The sequence below is a fragment of the Neofelis nebulosa genome, chromosome 1, assembly GCF_028018385.1.
Source record: "Neofelis nebulosa isolate mNeoNeb1 chromosome 1, mNeoNeb1.pri, whole genome shotgun sequence".
Classification (NCBI taxonomy): Eukaryota; Metazoa; Chordata; class Mammalia; order Carnivora; family Felidae; genus Neofelis; species Neofelis nebulosa.
This window is the reverse complement of record NC_080782.1, coordinates 223906154-223927979: the sequence shown is the minus strand read 5'-3', so window position 1 is coordinate 223927979 and position 21826 is coordinate 223906154. Positions and strand designations below refer to the sequence as shown.

General features: G+C 43.1%; 1 protein-coding gene and 1 long non-coding RNA gene across 3 annotated transcripts in view; one reads left to right on the top strand and one right to left on the bottom strand.

Moving 5' to 3' along the window:
* SERPINE3 (serpin family E member 3) overlaps window positions 1–21826 on the bottom strand; it is a 41842-nt gene that overhangs the window by 14110 nt on the left and 5906 nt on the right. For both annotated transcript variants that reach the window (XM_058686370.1, XM_058686371.1), the window contains exons 3-6: window positions 19504–19737; window positions 17532–17729; window positions 15775–15973; window positions 1107–1207 (exon numbers count right to left, since the gene is read on the bottom strand). In XM_058686370.1, the coding sequence (XP_058542353.1) occupies window positions 1107–1207; window positions 15775–15973; window positions 17532–17729; window positions 19504–19737 (732 nt within the window). The remainder of the gene's footprint in view (window positions 1–1106; window positions 1208–15774; window positions 15974–17531; window positions 17730–19503; window positions 19738–21826) is intronic.
* LOC131486327 (uncharacterized) overlaps window positions 1–21826 on the top strand; it is a 34791-nt gene that overhangs the window by 9655 nt on the left and 3310 nt on the right. The window contains exons 4-9 of the long non-coding RNA XR_009249286.1: window positions 1871–2028; window positions 14427–14605; window positions 15468–15616; window positions 15718–15920; window positions 20203–20305; window positions 20563–20601. This is a non-coding gene — a long non-coding RNA (uncharacterized LOC131486327). The remainder of the gene's footprint in view (window positions 1–1870; window positions 2029–14426; window positions 14606–15467; window positions 15617–15717; window positions 15921–20202; window positions 20306–20562; window positions 20602–21826) is intronic.

Sequence of the window (21826 nt, the reverse complement as noted above, 5' to 3'; positions counted from 1 at the left end):
GTGCTTTGATTATCTCTTTGCATGTCTAGGTAATGAGTACACAGCTGGTGGGTTTTAAACACTCTAGAATAGATCCTTCCTCCTGTGCTTTATTTGATAAGTAACTGCCATTTAGTCTGTCTGGTCACATCTAAAGCACAAGCCAAGACTGCTTTTGTGGACCAAATTCCTGTGTGTGTGTGTGTGTGTGTGTGTGTGTGTGATTGCTTAAAAAAGAAGATTTTGAGTAATGCTTTAGAAAACTCTGTGTTATGAGGTTCTAGCATTTTAAGTGGAGATTCTAAAAAAAAAAATAAAGTGGAGATTCTGAAGCTCTTTGGGCACAGAAAGCATCAAGGTCAATGAAGACACCAATGGATATTAGTATCCAGAGCAGAAACAAACCTGAACCTTTGGAGTTAGAAATAGTTTATCTAATGGTTTCTGAGAGGATTCTGGAACATAAGGTTTTGGCATTCCATTCTTTTTGAATATTTGATGTAAGTTCCCTGTCAGATCATAAGCAAATACAGTTCCTATTGATTAGTAGTAGCATGTCCACTAGGGGCAAATAAATTTAATATGGACTTTGGGAAGGAGAACATTTTAGGGCAAGGTTACAGGTACGTGAGTAACTTGAAGAAAGGAAGTTGGGTGGTTGAGGGAAAGTCTCAAGGTTAGCTTATTAGAAGCTAGAAGTGATACAAGGAGGGAGGGAGAGGGAGGAGGTAGGAACAAAGGGCGACTGTGAGGCTGGCATGACAGTGGGAGGTCAGAATGAAGACCTCTGTTGTTGAATCACTGTCTCTGGAAGGTTCCTAGTCATGATAGGCAGAGGGAGGGTGAGTTGTATTGTGTTCTCCGGCTATTGACCTCGCCCTGAAGGTGGTTTCCCAAAACGGCGCTTAAAGGTTTCAAGAAACACTCCTCCCCCACAAAGTCCAACCCATTTGACTGTTATCTGAAGCAACATATTTTTATATAAAGCAAAGCTCTTTCTTTATCCTTTTAAAAATGTTAACTCTGACTGTACCATTGAAACCTCTGTAGATGAAAATCCCTTAATCAAAGTATGACAAAGCTGCCCCCAAGCACAATGCCAAAAAGCTTGAAAGAAGAAGTGTTACCTGAAATTCCTTTCAAGTTAGCTTTGAGTGGATCAAAAAGATCGGTGACTCCCCAAGAATTTAAAATGCTTTTTAAATTGAAATGATTTTGGATCCTGAATCTAAAAAACAAAAGCAAACCATCAACTTTCATTTAAAAATCTCATTCAAAATATTTTCATACACACCACGACTGCCAAACTCCCTAACTTGGAAGTCAGGGATCTCCAGCCTCATTTCCAGCTTTGTATTTCATAGCTCCTTCTCATAAACCCTACACACTGACTAGTCTGACCACACAGGGCTCTCTCCCACCTCTGTATCTTTGCTTCTGCTGTTCTTTCCAGGTCTTTTCCATGTCCTTTGATTGCCTTTGAGTTACTACTCTTTCCTCCAAGTCCAATGCAATTGTGATCCCCTCCTCCCCTCTCCAGCTGTTTTGTGGCATTTGGTCTTTATTTTATTTTATTTATTTATTTATTTATTTTTTTAATTTTTTTTATTTATTTATGGCATTTGGTCTTTAAAGCCCCATTAACACTTTTTATGTTCTGCTCTTTGGATGTATAGAACATTCTGCTTCCTATTACTGTTATCTATGATATTGTAAATGGCTTGAGACGCTATCCCAGTTTTTTTTTTTATTTCCTAATAGTAACTAATATTTAATGGGTGCTCACCATGTGCTAGGCACTAGTTTTTTTATGTGGATTACCTATGTGCTTTATGTGGATTATCTAATTTCATCTTCACATAATTATGTTATTATTATCCTCATTTTACAGGTGAAAAAACTGACGCCTAAAGAGATTAAGACACTTGCCCGAGATGACATAAAGAGTACGTGGTGGAGCTCAACTCAAAGCAAGGCTGTTTGAGTGCAAAGCCCGTGCCCTTGGCATCTACACTTTGCTACCTCCTGTCTCCTGAGGCATCTCACATAGTAGGTGCAGAAAAGAAGTTGTTGACTAATCAACAACTAATAGAGTGTCTCATTTAACATATTTATATTTGATAAGACATATTTTTCTGTTTGCTGGGTGCAGTGTGTGTCTTTGATGCACAGGAGGGAAGGAATGCAAGTTAAAGTTTTGGTTTTCCTAATAAGTCCTGAGAGCAGGAAGAATCAACACACCAACTTTGTAATATTTCTCCAAGGGCCAGGCATTTGCAATTTTACTGTTCAAGGAGGCTTTAAAAGGATTGCTCACATTATTTTTCTTTGAAAATAAAAAAGTTTGAAATGGGATTTAGACGGTCTTTTTGTATAAACTCTCCAGAATTTGTACAAGAGTAAAAATACTGGAAAAGACCATTTACTATCAAAGGTTTTCATTGCCATACAAGACAATGTGCCCAATATTTTAAACAGAAGTATCAGATTTTCCCATAAATATATGTTTTGGATCTTTAGAACGTTTTCCCAAAAAGATACATATGCTTTCTCCAACTATGCTGACATTCTCAAAACAATTTTGCATTACCTCTTCTGAAATTTTCATAAATGCTTAAAACACATTCTTTTTGAAAACTCTTAATACTGAAACACAGTGGTTAAGAGCATGAACTTGGGAGTTCAATGCCAGGGTTTGAATCCCAGCTCAGCCTCTTACTAGCTGAGTGACCTGGGGTAAGTTACTTTACCTCTCTTTGCCTCGGTTTCCTCATTTGTGAAATGAGCATAATAGTAGTGCTTAGTTCTTAGCTTTGTGAAAATTAAGCGAAATGATTCTTATAAAGTGCTCAGAACAACGCCCAGTACAGCTCATACACTTCAATGCTACCATTGTGGTTTTAGTGTTTCTCAGGAATATTAAGAAAAAGCTAAGGGATATTGGAAGCCAAATATGGTGATTATGGTAGTTGATAAAACTGGGTAATATCATTTTTAGTAACTAAAGGTAATAGTGAGGTATGACCATAAAAGGCGAGAGTAATTTTTTTTAAGTTTATTTATTTATTTTGAAGAGAGACAGACAGAGAGAGAGAGACTGCGCAAGTTGGGGAGGGGCAGAGAGACAGGGAGAGAGAGAATCCCAAGCATTATCCGTGCTGTCAGCTCAGAGCCCGACATGGGGCTTGAACTCATGAACCGTGAGATCATGACCCGAGCCAAAATCAAGAGTCAGATGCCCAACCAAATGAGTCACCAAGGCACCCAATTTTTTTCTTATATGGCTATGAAGGTCAGCCCAGAAGAAATGTTTCAAAAATATCTTGAGTGGAAAAACTGCCCTTCACCAAAACCAGACAATGATATCATGAGAAAAGAAAACTAGACAAATATCCCTTATGAATAAAGATGCAAAATCCTCAACAAATACTAGCAAATTGAATCCAGCAACATATAAATCCCATCATGACCAAGTGAGATTTATCCCAGGAATGTAACATATGAAAATCAATGTCAAACACCGTATTAACAGAATAAAGGACAAAGGTCACATAATCATCTCAATAAATGCAGAAAAGCGTGTGAAAAAAAGCCAACACTCTTTCATGAAAACAAAAATCACTCAGTAAACTTGGGATATAAGAGAACTTTTTTAACCTTAAAAAGGGTCTCCACAGAAAACCCACAGCTTGCATCATACTGAATGGTAATGGTAAAAGACTGAACGCTTTCCTCCTAAGATCAGGGATCAGACCAGGATGTTCACCACTTTTATTTAACATCGTAGTGATGGGTGTGCAGGGCAATTATGCCAGAAAAAGAAATAAAATGCGTCCAGATTAGAAAGGAAGAAGTAAACCTATCTCTATTCACAGATGACTTGGTCTTGTATATAGAAAATTTTAAGGAATATATACACACAGAGGAAAAACTACTAGAACTAATAAATGATTTTGCCAAGGTGACAGGATGTGAGATCAAGGTACAAAAAGTCAATGGCTTTTTTTATATTAGCAATGAACAGTCTGAAAATAAAATCCTATTGATAACAGCATCAAAAGGAATAAAATACTTAGGGTTTTAACAAAAGAAATGCAAAACTTGTTTACTGAAAACTAAAAACTAAAAAACATAATTGAAAGAAACTGAAGAAAACATCAATAAAGTGAAAAACATCCCGTGTACAGATTGCAACAGCTAATATTGTTAGGAAGCAATATTCCCAAACTGATCTACAGAGTAAATATAATAATCATCAAAAGTTCAGCTGCCTTTTTGGCCAAAACTGATAACCTGATCCTAAAATTCCTATGAAAATGCATGGAACCCAGAATAGCCAAATAATTCTTGAAAAAAGAAGAACAAAGTTGAAGCACTAACATATCCTGATTTCTAAACATTATAGTAATCGAGACTGAATAATACTGAGTAAATTGTAGACATTTATGCCTATAGAATAGAACTGAAAGTCTAAAAATAGATTGATAATTATAGCGGAGGGAAGATGGCGGTGTAGGAGGACGCTGGGCTCACCGCGCGTCCTGCTGATCACTTAGATTCCACCTACACCTGCCTAAAGAACCCAGAAAACCGCCAGAGGATTAGCAGAACGGAGTCTCCGGAGCCAAGCGCAGACGAGAGGCCCACGGAAGAGGGGAGGAAGGGCGGCGAGGCGGTGCGCGCTCCACGGACTGGCGGGAGGGAGCCGGGGCGGAGGGGCGGCTCGCCGGCCAAGCAGAGACCCCGAGTCGGGCTGGCAAAAGCGGAGGGGCCGGATGGACTGTGTCCCGACAGCAAGTGCGACTTAGCATCTGGGAGATCATAAGTTAACAGCTCTGCTCAGAAAGCGGGAAAGCTGGAGGACAAAGGGAGGGAGAGCTGCTGAGCCCCCGGACGGCAGAGCTCAGCTTGGCAGGGAACAAAGGCGCTCACCAGCCCCATCTCCCCCGCCCATCCCCCAGCCAAAATCCCAAAGGGAACCAGTTCCTGCCAGGGAACTTGCTCGCTCTGCGCAAACACCCAACTCTGTGCTTCTGCGGAGCCAAACCTCCGGCAGCGGATCTGACTCCCTCCCGCTGCCACAGGGCCCCTCCTGAAGTGGATCACCAAAGGAGAAGCGAGCTAAGCCTGTCCCTCCTGCCCCCGTGCACCTTGCCGACCCACCCCAGCTAATACGCCAGATCCCCAGCACCACAAGCCTGGCAGTGTGCAGGTAGCCCAGACGGGCCACGCCACCCCACAGTGAATCCCGCCCCTAGGAGAGGGGAAGAGAAGGCACACACCAGTCTGACTGTGGCCCCAGCGGTGGGCTGGGGGCAGACATCAGGTCGGACCGCGGCCCACCCACCAACTCCAGTTATACACCACAGCACAGGGGAAGTGCCCTGTAGGTCCTCACCACTCCAGGGACTATCCAAAATGACCAAACGGAAGAATTCCCCTCAGAAGAATCTCCAGGAAATAACAACAGCTAATGAACTGATCAAAAAGGATTTAAATAATATAACAGAAAGTGAATTTAGAATAATAGTCATAAAATTAATCGCTGGGCTTGAAAACAGTATAGAGGACAGCAGAGAATCTCTTGCCACAGAGATCAAGGGACTAAGGAACAGTCACGAGGAGCTGAAAAGCGCTTTAAACGAAATGCAAAACAAAATGGAAACCACGACGGCTCGGATTGAAGAGGCAGAGGAGAGAATAGGTGAACTAGAAGATAAAGTTATGGAAAAAGAGGAAGCTGAGAGAAAGAGAGATAAAAAAATCCAGGAGTATGAGGGGAAAATTAGAGAACTAAGTGATACACTAAAAAGAAATAATATACGCATAATTGGTATCCCAGAGGAGGAAGAGAGAGGGAAAGGTGCTGAAGGGGTACTTGAAGAAATTATAGCTGAGAACTTCCCTGAACTAGGGAAGGAAAAAGGCATTGAAATCCAAGAGGCACAGAGAACTCCCTTCAGACGTAACTTGAATCGATCTTCTGCACGACATATCATAGTGAAACTGGCAAAATACAAGGATAAAGAGAAAATTCTGAAAGCAGCAAGGGATAAACGTGCCCTCACATATAAAGGGAGACCTATAAGACTCGTGACCGATCTCTCTTTTGAAACTTGGCAGGCCAGAAAGGATTGGCGCGATATCTTCAGTGTGCTAAACAGAAAAAATATGCAGCCGAGAATCCTTTATCCAGCAAGTCTGTCATTTAGAATAGAAGGAGAGATAAAGGTCCTCCCAAACAAACAAAAACTGAAGGAATTTGTCACCACTAAACCAGCCCTACAAGAGATCCTAAGGGGGATCCTGTGAGACAAAGTACCAGAGACATCACTACAAGCATAAAACATACAGACATCACAATGACTCTAAACCTGTATCTTTCTATAATAACACTGAACGTAAATGGATTAAATGTGCCAACCAAAAGACATAGGGTATCAGAATGGATAAAAAAATAAGACCCATCTATTTGCTGTCTACAAGAGACTCATTTTAGACCTGAGGACACATTTAGATTGAGAGTGAGGGGATGGAGAACTATTTATCATGCTACTGGAAGCCAAAAGAAAGCTGGAGTAGCCATACTTATATCAGACAAACTAGAGTTTAAATTAAAGGCTGTAACAAGAGATGAAGAAGGGCATTATATAATAATTACAGGGTCTATCCATCAGGAAGAGCTAACAATTATAAAGGTCTATGTGCCAAATACCGGAGCCCCCAAATATATAAAACAATTACTCATAAACATAAGCAACCTTATTGATAAGAATGTGGTCATTGCAGGAGACTTTAACACCCCGCTTACAGAAATGGATAGATCATCTAGACACACGGTCAATAAAGAAACAAGGGCCCTGAATGATACATTGGATCAGATGGACTTGACAGATATATTTAGAACTCTGCATCCCAAAGCAACAGAATATACTTTCTTCTCGAGTGCACATGGTACATTCTCCAAGATAGATCATATACTGGGTCACAAAACAGCCCTTCATAAGTTTACAAGAATTGAAATTATACCATGCATACTTTCAGACCACAATGCTATGAAGCTTGAAATCAACCACAGGAAAAAGTCTGGAAAACCTCCAAAAGCATGGAGGTTAAAGAACACCCTACTAACGAATGAGTGGGTCAACCAGGCAATTAGAGAAGAAATTAAAAAATATATGGAAACAAACGAAAATGAAAATACAACAATCCAAACACTTTGGGACGCAGCGAAGGCAGTCCTGAGAGGAAAATACATTGCAATCCAGGCCTATCTCAAGAAACAAGAAAAATCCCAAATACAAAATCTAACAGCACACCTAAAGGAAATAGAAGCAGAACAGCAAAGGCAGCCTAAACCCAGCAGAAGAAGAGAAATAATAAAGATCAGAGCAGAAATAAACAATATAGAATCTAAAAAAACTGTAGAGCAGATCAACGAAACCAAGAGTTGGTTTTTTGAAAAAATAAACAAAATTGACAAACCTCTAGCCAGGCTTCTCAAAAAGAAAAGGGAGATGACCCAAATAGATAAAATCATGAATGAAAATGGAATTATTACAACCAATCCCTCAGAGATACAAACAATTATCAGGGAATACTATGAAAAATTATATGCCAACAAATTGGACAACCTGAAAGAAATGGACAAATTCCTAAACATCCACACTCTTCCAAAACTCAATCAGGAGGAAATAGAAAGCTTGAACAGACCCATAACCAGCGAAGAAATTGAATCTGTTATCAAAAATCTCCCAACAAATAAGAGTCCAGGACCAGATGGCTTCCCAGGGGAGTTCTACCAGACATTTAAAGCAGAGATAATACCTATCCTTCTCAAGCTATTCCAAGAAATAGAAAGGGAAGGAAAACTTCCAGACTCATTCTATGAAGCCAGTATTACTTTGATTCCTAAACCAGACAGAGACCCAATAAAAAAAAGAGAACTACAGGCCAATATCCCTGATGAATATGGACGCAAAAATTCTCAATAAGATACTAGCAAATCGAATTCAACGGCATATAAAAAGAATTATTCACCATGATCAAGTGGGATTCATTCCTGGGATGCAGGGCTGGTTCAACATTCACAAATCAATCAACGTGATACATCGCATTAACAGAAAAAAAGAGAAGAACCATATGATCCTGTCAATCGATGCAGAAAAGGCCTTTGACAAAATCCAGCACCCTTTCTTAATAAAAACCCTTGAGAAATTCGGGATAGAAGGAACATACTTAAAGATCATAAAAGCCATTTATGAAAAGCCCACAGCTAACATCATCCTCAACGGGGAAAAACTGAGAGCTTTTTCCCTGAGATCAGGAACACGACAGGGATGCCCACTCTCACCGCTGTTGTTTAACATAGTGCTGGAAGTTCTAGCATCAGCAATCAGACAACAAAAGGAAATCAAAGGCATCCAAATTGGCAAAGATGAAGTCAAGCTTTCGCTTTTTGCAGATGACATGATATTATACATGGAAAATCCGATAGACTCCACCAAAAGTCTGCTAGAACTGATACACAAATTCAGCAAAGTTGCAGGATACAAAATCAATGTACAGAAATCCGTTGCATTCTTATACACTAACAATGAAGCAACAGAAAGACAAATAAAGAAACTGATCCCATTCACAATTGCACCAAGAAGCATAAAATACCTAGGAATAAATCTAACCAAAGATGTAAAAGATCTGTATGCTGAAAACTATAGAAAGCTTATGAAGGTAATTGAAGAAGATATAAAGAAATGGAAAGACATTCCCTGCTCATGGATTGGAAGAATAAATATTGTCAAAATGTCAATACTACCCAAAGCTATCTACACATTCAATGCAATCCCAATCAAAATTGCACCAGCATTCTTCTCGAAACTAGAACAAGCCATCCTAAAATTCATATGGAACCACAAAAGGCCCCGAATAGCCAAAGTAATTTTGAAGAAGAAGACCAAAGCAGGAGGCATCACAATCCCAGACTTTAGCCTCTACTATAAAGCTGTCATCATCAAGACAGCATGGTATTGGCACAAAAACAGACATATAGACCGATGGAATAGAATAGAAACCCCAGAACTAGACCCACAAAAGCATGGCCAACTCATCTTTGACAAAGCAGGAAAGAACATCCAATGGAAAAAAGACAGTCTCTTTAACAAATGGTGCTGGGAGAACTGGACAGCAACATGCAGAAGGTTGAAACTAGACCACTTTCTCACACCATTCACAAAAATAAACTCAAAATGGATAAAGGACTTGAATGTGAGACAGGAAACCATCAAAACCTTAGAGGAGAAAGCAGGAAAAGACCTCTCTGACCTCAGCCGTAGCAATCTCTTACTCGACACATCCCAAAGGCAAGGGAATTAAAAGCAAAAGTGAATTACTGGGACCTTATGAAGATAAAAAGCTTCTGCACAGCAAAGGAAACAACCAACAAAACTAAAAGGCAACCAACGGAATGGGAAAAGATATTTGCAAATGACACATCGGACAAAGGGCTAGTATCCAAAATCTATAAAGAGCTCACCAAACTCCACACCCGAAAAACAAATAACCCAGTGAAGAAATGGGCAGAAAACATGAATAGACACTTCTCTAAAGAAGACATCCGGATGGCCAACAGGCACATGAAAAGATGTTCAACGTCGCTCCTTATCAGGGAAATACAAATCAAAACCACACTCAGATATCACCTCACGCCAGTCAGAGTGGCCAAAATGAACAAATCAGGAGACTATAGATGCTGGAGAGGATGTGGAGAGACAGGAACCCTCTTGCACTGTTGGTGGGAATGCAAATTGGTGCAGCCGCTCTGGAAAGCAGTGTGGAGGTTCCTCAGAAAATTAAAAATAGACCTACCCTATGACCCAGCAATAGCACTGCTAGGAATTTATCCAAGGGATACAGGAGTACTGATGCATAGGGGCACTTGTACCCCAATGTTTATAGCAGCACTCTCAACAATAGCCAAATTATGGAAAGAGCCTAAATGTCCATCAACTGATGAATGGATAAAGAAATTGTGGTTTATATCCACAATGGAATACTACGTAGCAATGAGAAAGAATGAAATATGGCCTTTTGTAGCAACGTGGATGGAACTGGAGAGTGTGATGCTAAGTGAAATAAGCCATACAGAGAAAGACAGATACCATATGTTCTCACTCTTATGTGGATCCTGAGAAACTTAACAGAAACACATGGGGGAGGGGAAGGAAAAAAAAAAAAGACGTTAGAGTGGAAGAGAGCCAAAGCATAAGAGACTGTTAAAAACTGAGAACAAACTGAGGGTTGATGGGGGGTGGGAGGGAGGGGAGGGTGGGTGATGGGTATTGAGGAGGGCACCTTTTGGGATGAGCACTGGGTGTTGTATGGAAACCAATTTGACAATAAATTTCATATATTAAAAAAAAAAAGAAAGTCTAAAAATAAACCCATTCATTTATGATCAATGAATTTCAAGAAAGGTACCAAGAAAATTCAATGGAAAAACAAATAGTCGTTTCAATAAATGGTGCTGGGACACAGCAATTGCCCTTCTAGGTATTTACCCAAAGGATACAAAAATACAGATTCAAAGGGGTATATGCCCCCTGATGTTTATAGCAGCATTATCAACAACAGCCAAACTATGGAGAGAGCCCAAATGTCCATCGACTGATGAATGGATAAAGAATATTATGGTTTATACCCATACACACACACACACACACACACACGCACACACTCACACTGGAATATTACTCAGCCATCAAAAAGAATGAAATCTTGCCATTTGCAATGATGGGGATGGAACTAGAGTGTATTACACTAAGTGAAATAAGTCAGTCAAAGAAAGGCAAATACCATATGATTTCACTCATATGTGGAATTTAAAAAACAAAACATGATATTAGGGGAAGGGAAGAAAAAATAAAATAAGATAAAAACAGAGAGGCAAACTATAAGAGACTCTTAGAGAACAAAGTGAGGGTTCCTGGAGGGGAGGTGGGTGGGGGGATGGGCTAAATGGGTGATACGCAATAAGGAGAGCACTTGTTGGGATGAACATTGGGTATTATATGTAAGTGATGAATCACTAAATTCTCCTCCTGAAACCAATACTACACTACACGTTAACTAACTTGAATTTAAATAAAATCTTGGAAGAAAAAAAATCATGCTGGGACAACTGGATAACCACATGCAAAGAATGAAATTGGACCTCTACCTCATTATACATACAAAAATTAATTCAATGAGTCAGAGACCTAAATATAAGAGCTAAGACTATAAAATTGCTAGAAAAAACATAGACATAGATCTTTGTGATCTTGGTTAAACAATGGTTTCTTAGATATGACATTAAAAGAAGCATAAGAAACAAAAGAAAAAATAAATTAACTGAACTTCATTAAAATTAAAAGCTTTTGTACTTCAAAGGACATCCTCAATGGTTAGAGTGGAAGAGAGCCAAAGCATAAGAGACTCTTAAAAACTGAGAACAAACTGAGGGTTGATGGGGGGTGGGAGGGAGGGGAGGGTGGGTGATGGGTCTTGAGGAGGGCACCTTTTGGGATAAGTACTGGGTGTTGTATGGAAACCAATTTGACAATAAACTTCATATATTGAAAAAAAAAACAAAAGACATCCTCAATAAAGTAAAAAGACGACCCATGAAATGGGAGAAAATATTTGCAAATTATATATCTGATAAAGGACTAATAACCAGAAAATATAAAGCACCATGACAACTCATCAATAAAAAGACAACCTATTTAAAAATGGAGAAAAGATTCAAATAGATATTTCTTCAAAAGAGATATGTAAATGTTCAACAAGCACATGACAATATGCTTGACGTCATCGGTCATTAGAGAAATGCAAATGGAAGTCACAATGAGAAACCACCTCACACCAACTAGGATGGCTACAATAAAAAAGATGGGGGTTTTCTTCTCCTGTAGTTGTTGTTACTGTTGTGGGGTCAGACAGGTTGCATCCATCTTGCCTCCAGCCTGACCGAGAAGCCAAAACAGAGGAGGGCATTGCTGGAGGGCAGAGGAGGTGATGTCTTCCCAGGTAATGTAACTAAGAATAACTATATACTTCCTAAATGTAAGCTTTATAACAACCCTACTTTTTAAGCCAAATTTGGGAAGACAGTCTTTGTCTTCTCCCCACCTTCCTTCCCTCCACAATTCAAAACAAGATTGTAGTAAACTATACACAACGTAACCATTTTAAGTGCATAATTCAATGGCTTTAAGAATATCCACATTGCTGTCCAACCACCACTGTTATCTTTCCACCACTCTGGAACTTTTTCATCATACCAAACTGAAAGTCTGTACCATTAACCATGAAGAGGGACTTATGAAAAAAGATGGACAATAACAAGTGTTGACAAGGGTATGGAGAAACTGGAAACTCTTGGATCGCTGGTGGGAATGTAAAATGGTGCAGCCCCTTGGAAAACTGTCTGGTAGGTCCTCAAAATGTAAAGTGTAGAGTTAACACATGACCCAGGATTTTCATTCCTAGGTATATAACCAAGATCATTGAAAATATATATCATTAAAAAAGTGTGCACATGAGAGTTTTTTTTTTTTAATTTTTTTTTTTTTCAACGTTTTTTATTTTATTTTTTTGGGACAGAGAGAGACAGAGCATGAACGGGGGAGGGGCAGAGAGAGAGGGAGACACAGAATCAGAAACAGGCTCCAGGCCCCGAGCCATCAGCCCAGAGCCTGACGCGGGGCTCGAACTCACAGACCGCGAGATCGTGACCTGGCTGAAGTCGGACGCTTAACCGACTGCGCCACCCAGGCGCCCCGCACATGAGAGTTTTATAGGACCCAAAAAGTGAAAACAAGCAAAAAGTTTCCAGGCTCCTAAATGTCTATAAACTGATTAATGGATAAGTAGAATGTAGTATATTCATACAATGGAAAATTATTCAGCCATAAAAAAGAATGAAGTATTGATACATACTCTGATAAGGACGGACCTTGACGACATCGTGCTAAGTGAGAACAGCTAGACACAGAAGGGTTACATGCGGTATGATTTCATTTATGTGAAAGGTAGAGTAGTATAGACAAATCCATTGAGAGAAAGTAGATTAGTGGTTGCCTAGGAGTAGTGAGGAGAAGGAATGTGGAGTGACTGCTAATGGGTATGGAGTTTCTTTTTGAGGTGATGAAAATGTTCTGGAATTTGATAGTCGTGATGGTTGCACAACTTTGCCAATATACTAAAAACCTCTGAACTGTACACTTTAAAAGAATTTTATGGTTATGTGAATTGTACCTTCATTTAAAAAAAAAAAAAAAGAAAATACCCATAGGAAAGCACAATCCACACATGACGATGATCAGTAGCTCTTGGAAAGGAAGCCCAAAACTTCTGAATATATGAGATCTGATGGATTTTTAAAATACTTATAAACAAACAAACAAGGAGAAAAAGAGACACGCACAAAAACCAGACTCTGAAATACAGAGAACACGCTGGCAGTTGCCAGAGGGGAAGTGGTGGGGGGGGTGGGGAGGGATGGGTGAAATAGATAAAGGGGATTAAAAGTACACTTACAATGACCACTGAGTAAATGTAGAGAATTGCTGATTTGTTATACTGCACACCTGAAACTAATACCACACTATACATTAGTTATACTTCAATAAAAAAATACATCACTTCTATTATGAGAAAAAAACACGCTTAGCATCCTACTATGTTGATCTAATAACCAAGCGTTTTATTCATTAAACAAATATATATTTGACATTATTAGTCTTTCTTGTGAGGCATTACATTATTATGGATATAAATGACCCTTGTTAACACTTATTGTTGGCTTTCTTGATTATTCTTTTGGTATGCTAAGGTCCCTAATGAAGACTAATTGTCCCCATACATTTTATTTTACTTCTTCATAAATAAAATATTACCTCAGAAGCTAGATATCATAATTCATCCAGAATCTATGGATACACCGTTGGTGAAGCTTAATCCTAAGGCTCACCTCACCGCCACACGATATTTGCACCGCTACCCAGAGTGTGCAAAAGTGTTTGCTCTTGCTAAATGAAAAATGCAGGGTAACTATAAAGCAGATCATATTAAATGAGGAATGAATGATTTTCAGAACTAGAGGTAAATTCTTGCCCAAAAGTTGACCTGGTCGACCATGGTCCAAAGTTTTGTACCCAGATTTAGACCTAAGATAGTTTAAATTCTTTCTCTATTTATTCCTTAAAGGATTTTGAAGCTGGTTTCTTTGCTTGGCAAGTTTGGCTTTGTGAAACAGCCTCATTTTCCCAATACCTTCTATCCTTCATGGACAGCAGGCTTGATAGCATTAGGGAGATAAATTATGGTAACCAAACATTTTTTTAACAAGTGCTAACTAATGCTGTGTTACTATGATCTTTGCCTTCCCATCCCGTCCCTGTCTTCAGGGTTTTTCAGCATCATTCCTCAACGCTGCGAGCTCCACAGGTGGCATCAGAGACAGCGGAGGACTCGCAAACGAGCTGGGCACTTTCCTGGGGACTCTTCCTTACAGCAGCTGCTCCAGGATGAGGCCAGCCATCTGTCTCCTAATTCTGAAAAGATTCCGACAAATTTCCTGCACCAGGTTGCACGGTCTCCCTACTTTTAACATTGAAAGCTTCTCTTCCTTCACTGAGCCTCTCTCAAATATGACAGAAAGATGAAGGTTGCTTCTGTTCCATGCCAGAGAGATCTGTTGAAATTTCTTGTCTTTGTGCCTTCATTTGAGGTCCAAGCATTTGGTTTGGAGAGACATAAACTTTATCATAGAGTTACGTTCACCTTCTGGTTATGCCAGATCCCACTCTAGACCTTGGCCCTTAACTCACTGGGTCTCTCCTTGTGTGTTTTTATTTCAGTGTCTGGGCTTATTTTTAACTGCTCAAAAGAGCTCTGCCAAGGCCTCTGGCTCAGTGCTGCTGAGGGCCTGGTCAACAGAGCAGGTGGTGGCAGCCAGCAGGAAGGAGCATGAAGAATCCACATACTGAGCCCTGGGATAACGTTCCTCACTTAATGCTGGTCTACAAATTAATTACAGATTTACTCTGGTTTCAAATGTGCCAGAGAAGCTTGTCACTTAAAGAAGTTCAAAAAGGAATTCTTTGTAAAGTAATGAGTTTTGCAAGTAGGTTTTGCTTTGGGAAAGCAAAATCTAGAACCATCATTTAACTTTTTGACAATTTGCATTTGTACCTATTGGATTTTCTCAAAGAATGGTTTACCTCTATTTACAAAGAATGAGAACCTTCAGCATAGAGACTAAAAGTCTTGAATTTTTATGCCTTAATTTGCCTTCCAGTCAGAATTATCTTGGTTATTTGCTCAATTACATAAACTACCTTGCCTCTTTGGTTTTGGAAAAATGACAGTTGTATACTCTTAGGATGTGATAAGATTTGGGGCACATTCCTCCAAGGTAACTTCATGGCTTTTCTTTCCCTGTTCAGAGAACTGGTTGTGGCATGAGGCCTGGAGCCTGCAGTCTGGCCCAGTGAACACAGAATATCTTCTCTTGAGAAGACCCAGGAAATTAACTCTGTTCCGTCTGCATCATGAACTAGTCAGCAGAGACTCTGACCTGGACCCACACTCTAGGGTAACTCCCCCTTGGCCTAACCTCTCAGGGCACATTAGACAAGTTGGCCCAGTGGTTAAGGACAGACCCCAGAGTCCGACCACCTGGGTTCTCTGATCCAGGCCTGGCCAACTCGATTAGGCTGCAGAGCGCCCCAGAAGGATGACACAGCCACTTACCTGGGCAGGAACACGTCCATTCTGGCTCGCCTGAGGCTAGAGGTCCAGATGTGGATGATGCTGGCTGTGAGGTGTGGCTCAACGTGGCTCAGCGGGGTGTCTTTGTCACGCGGCAGAACCAAGAGCAGACTCACTGTGTTTCCCAGGTAAGGCAGCTCCAGCACCCCCACCTGATGGCCTGCAGGGTCCTGGAACTGGCCTGGGGGTTCAGTGGATGGGGCATTATTAGTTCTGTCCCAGGAGACAGGGAACTAAACAGTGCCAGACCCTGGGAAGGGCCAGCTCACAGAACTGGAAACCGTACGTTTTATTAATAAGCTGTCTACCTCACCTTCAGGAAGCAGTTTGAGGCCAAAGACTGTTAGTCACCTTTTCTGATCTTAGGACCTAGAATTTCTAATGATACCTTCACAGGGCTTGCATCGGCTGGACACAGTGGGGATGATGGCACGTGGGAGAGCCATCTACTGTCTTAAAGGGGAAGCCATTCCAATCCTGGCCTTTTGTGACCATGTGGGGACCCAGGCTCTTTGAGCCAGATCTTTCTTCCAACAAAAGCTTTGAACCCAGATATCATATAAAATTGGGAAGTGTTACACAGCTGACAGATCAACCAGCATGAGTCATAGCAGCGACGGGAAAACATTAGGCACAAGAACTATAATAGTCATAAATATATATTTACATATCCAATTGACCTTCCTCTACGCTCCCCTTACTTGACCTCAGTTAATAGTTACTGGCAGGATAAACAAACGAATAAAAGCACTCACAACATGTCCTGCATGAAATTGAAGCAGGAAGGTAGTGAGTTTTCTAAGTGCCAGAGTTCCTGAAACACTTTTAAGTCTCAGCGACTTTTCCCTGCATAAGAACAGAATTAGGGGCGCCTGGGTGGCTTGGTCGGTTAAGCGTCTGACTTCAGCTCAGGTCATGATCTCACGGTCTGTGAGTTCGAGCCCCGCATCGGGCTCTGTGCTGACAGCTCAGAGCCTGGAGCCTGTTTCAGATTCTGTGTTTCCCTCTCTCTCTGCTCCTCCCCTGTTCATGCTCTGTCTCTCTCTGTCTCAAAAATAAAAATAAAAAACGTTAAAAAAAAATAATTTAAAAGAACAGAATTAATCCCACAGCTGGAAGGGCTGAGCCTGCAAACAAGGGCTGTGAGAGAGGTGTGTGGGGACAGGTGGCCGGGTCCCTTCTCCCCTTGCCTTGTGGGGGCCCCACGGCGGTGTCCACACCTGGAGCCAGCCTTCGGGGCTGGGCCCCCTCTCCCCTGGTGCTCGCTGGCCCGCACTCAGGGCACCTGCACCCTCAAGGGGCCGGGATGAGCAACCATCCAGGCAAGGCAGAAGGACAATGTCAAGCCCGCGTGGGCGCCCTCTCGAGAGCCATCTAAACTGAACTCTCCATCTTTTGCCCTTTCTTAGCACCAAGTGGCTATTCATTTTATGTGGTTGCCTGCCAAGGGTGGGGCGGTTCCATTCAAACAGTTTTGGTTTTACACTAACGCCTCTTACTAGGTGCAGAGGGAAATGTCAAGCGTGAGATTGGATTTCTCTTCCCCCTCTGCTTCCTCACCCTCCTCTCTGGGTCCTCGGGCCCCTGGGGCTCTCCTTACTGCACACACATCTCACTGCAGAGGGAAGGCTGAGACACTCCGCGGGTCCTTCTAGAGCAGACGTGGCCCCCCTCTCTCCGCCCACGTTGTTCCCTTGTTCCCGTCACTTAAGAGGGCCCACAGGTGGGAAGGAGCTCACCGTAGTTGACCTCGGCCATTTGGTACATCATGGGGACTTGGAGGACGAGGCCCTGGGCACAGGTGAAAGGCAGGAGCTGAGTGTCCCTGGAGGAGAATCTCTGCCGCCAAGTGCTCTGGAAGGACATGGTGCTCACAAGCGCCAGCTGGGGAAATGCACCGCCACCGCGCTCCCATGTCGGGCCACCCAGGTTGTCACCTGCAAGCAGGAGAGCCATCGTGTGGCTGAGACCCATGCACCTGCCCTGGAGGGTGCTGGGGCATCCCCGAGGTTGGGTTTGCACCTGCAGAACCGTGGTGTCTATAACTAGCTGTTGTTGAAGACTGTGCTTTTATCCTTTTCCGAGCAGGTTGTCTGAAACGGCTATTTCCTAGGGCTGTTAGACACGCACTGCTCAGGTGGACTCCTGGGAGGCACAGGGCGCTGTGGTGGGGGCCAGTGCGCTGTGTCCCTCCCACCCTTCCCGCAAATCCCGCTACCCCAGCTGCTGGGCCTCATCCCTGGCAGAGCCTTTGCTTAGACAGCAACATCCAGGGCATGCTCTTGAGATTCCACGCATTACCAGAGAGAAGAGGGCAGGCTGACTACTGCCCCAGCCCTTTATTAATAAAAACACACATTGTGCCAGGCTCTGTTCTAAATGCTTGAGCAAACCCTCACTGACTCCTCTGACCAGTTCTGTTGTTATTCCCAATTTTACAGATGGGGGCACCAAGGCTTGGAGAAGCTGTCCCAGGTCACACACTTGTGAGTGGCAAAGCCACCATCCGCCCGGCTGCTCAAGACAGAAACCTTGGGTTTGAACCCAAGCGGCCTGGCCCCAGAGCTTCAGGCTCTTCCTGGCTGCCCCTCTTCTGTGGAGGACACTCACCCCAGAGGGTTGACGGCAGCTAACTGTGTGGCTTTGCCTAACCGCCCCCCCTCCCCACGCCCCTACCCCAGCAGCACAATGAGCCGAGACAGGGAATTAAACATTTTTTAAGTAAACTGGGAAGACATTATGAAACGCTGGAGACAACTGAGCTATCAATAAACATCTTCGTATTTGTGCTGCAGCTCTGTGCTCCTTGGCCACCCACGTGTTGTTCTCAGTTCAGTCATAAAGTACACATCACCTTCTATTCTGTGTTTTAAACAACACTGGGTCTTGAACATTCTCCCTGTTTCTGTGTAGCCTTTGTAATTTTCAGGGATGCCAGAGGCAGAGCGGCTGACTTAGGATCCTGGCTCTGTGGGCCCCGGGCAGCAGGCGTAGCTCTCCGTGCCTCAGTTCCTCTATCTGTGAACCAGTCACTAGTAACAGCACCTATCTCCCAGGACAACTGTGAGGGTGAACAGACATAATGAACACAGAGCACTTAGGAAAAGCGCTATAAGTCAATAAATGGAACCCCAGTGAGTGTAATAGATTTTCACCACCTTTAATAATTACAACTACATGATATGCGGGAGCTGTAATTAATGGGATCATTCCTAATGGCTGGACGGTTAAGTTATTTCTAAGTCTTTTTCTTCGGTAAACCCTAACCCTGGGCTAAGCATCTTATTATATATAACTTTTTCTTCCCTTGAATTATTTCCTGAAGCTAAATTCCAAGAAGTTTTCTGGCTCCCACTGCATTTTGCTGTCGCAGGGTGTTAATTGTAGATGACAGCAGAGCTCGGTGGGGGGATTCCCCTGAAGGGAACAGGTGCACAGAACAAAGCCTGCAGGGCTCCCCTGGAAGTGGGAGGCTCTGAAGAGCCCCCTGCTGTGTGGGTGGGTGGGGGATGGGCAGAGGGGGCCAAAGGTCAGCTTTGTTTGCTTCATAGAGCACCACACTTAAGGGTAGGGTCTCCCAAGAGGACAGACTTCTGTTGCAATCGAGGGTGGCCTGAGCCTCCACCCATGTGGCTTCTGACCAGCAGTGCTTGGTATCTGTGTTTATAGCGCTCTGAAATCAGCCTCACTAAACTGGATGGTTTCTTTTACCTGCCATCTGCCTGGAGGCCCATTCGTTGACCCCGATGCTGGTGCTGTTGGGTTCCCTGAGGTTGGCTGGCTCCAGGCTGCTGTTGGCCCACTGGGAGATCTGTTCCACAAAGCAGGGGGAGAGGGGCGTTCCTGCTTGCACGAAAAGAGTGCAGGCCAGCTCCATTTTGGTGCCTTGTCCGGAGTTGGGCAGGGTGGCGTAAACAGTGTGTAAGAACTGTTTCACCCGCTGGTCTGTGAAAAAGGTGTTGGGATAAATTGACAGCGGTGAGCGTAAGTAAGGAGTTCGCCCTGTCTCTCTTTGCACATTGCACTGAAGTGGGGCCCCAGCAGGTACCACTCTTGTTTCACAAGGCTCATCTACCAGTTATAGCCAATTTGGATAAATCAGAACTCAATTGCTCAGGAATTATCCCGAATCATAGATTAAAAGCTGAGAGGTGGGGGGAAGCCATGCAAGATCAGAAAGAAATCAGGCTGTGATGAAGTCAAATAGAAACATACCACCAATATCCCAGAGGCTATTCCTCCTTAACTTCTTGAGACAGACATGTTGAGGGCACTAGAATACAGAGAGCTGGCAAAACTGCGGATCTGGTGTGCAGGGTGAGGGGGCTTCAAATATTTAAGAAGTCAATCGATTTATGGGGAATGTCATAAATAACAATGACAGACCAATTGTCACTGTATCTTGTTCAGGGCCTTAGATCCGTTCCCACAACTGCATGTCATAAGCCTGAGGGACATTCAGATGTGGCCTCTTTCAGAACCATGCTGTCGATTCGAGGAACACAGAGGAAAGGTAAGAGCGCCTCCCATCCCCCTGCTCCCTAAGACCCAGAGGACAGCTTGTGCTATTAATGTCACCAAGAACCTAGAAGAATGTTGAGGAAATAATAGGCATCTGAGAGAGTCAATAGTTTCCACCTTCTTGGGGCGGGGGTTGGCTGGACTTATATTTACTACTTACACAGGAGATTTCTTCCTTCTCTCCATAATCAATAGTGGATTTCTTTTTCAAGATAGTATTTACAATCTGTGGCTTTTATTCTCCCCTAGGAGGAAATCTGGAGCTGGAGCAGGGCCTCTCGCCCACTGGTGAGTCAGGGCACAGCTGAGCATCCCAAGCTTCTTTCTCCTGACACATGGAAGCTGGGCATTTCCAGCAGTCAGGTCCCCTTCCTGTGCAGGCTGCCTCTGGAACATGGCCCTTCCCTGCGCCTCCTTGCCTCTCCTTCCTCTTAGGCACAGCTCTGTGGTTATCCACAAATCTACCCCCACACTTTGTCCCTTCTTCCTGCACTGCCCTGTCCCTCGCCCAGGGCACCTGTTGGAATGGATCTCTGACCTGGCTTGGGGCCCATCCACTCCAACACCCTTCATGTCTCAGAGGCCCGCTCGGGGGACAGCAGCAGAGCCCCAAGTTGCCTGGCAAAACTTCTCTGAAGGGGCACAGACGCCCCCAATACACCCTGGCCGGGGCGCCCAGCCACCGGGCTGCAGCCCACAGCTGTGGACAGATTTCACTTGCCCAGAAAACTTTCACTACCAAAGCTGCTTCTTAGAATCCACGACTGTAAAAAACAGACTCGGGTTGTATATCTCATGATTTGCAGCCTGACTCCTTTGCTTTTATTTTAATGAGCAAAGAAATGGATGAAAATAATACTTCTTGTCAGGTTTTCCTCTACTGAGGAAGATCATATGTATTTATAGAATCATGTCCCTGTAAAACGTTGACCATCTTGCAGGAACGAAGTGAGACGTTTTACCGGTCCACAGTGTAGCGTGACCTCCCTTCTGCCCTCTCACCCAATCTGGGCCAGGGGACCAGCTGTTCTTTTAGCTGGAAACATTAAAGCAGTGGGGTAAATTGGCTGGACAAATCTTTTCTCCACCTGAGCCGACTTTGTCCCTGCCCATTTACACACAGCAAAGCTTTTCTAGATGCTGCAGGAATGTACACCCCCAGTGTAAGACGTACTGACGGTGTTCACAGACCCTGTGCTGTGTTCACCATCCCATTTGACCCTCTCAACAACCCTGTGAATTCCATGCTACTGGGATCCCCTTTTATAGATGAGGGAGCTGGGCTCAGACAAATTAACAAGCTTGCTCAGTGTCACCGGGCGGTGGGAGGTGGCACTTCACCGCCCTCCTGCCTGCAGGTGCAGGACAGGACACTCTGCTCCACAATCTGGAGAGATGCTTCCTCTTGTGAGGCTCTGGAGTACGGAGCCTCCTATTTTGCTTACTGTGAGTTTCCCTGGTCGCTGTCCTGATGGGACAAAAAAGATCTGACGTGAGGGATGACAGGCTGCAG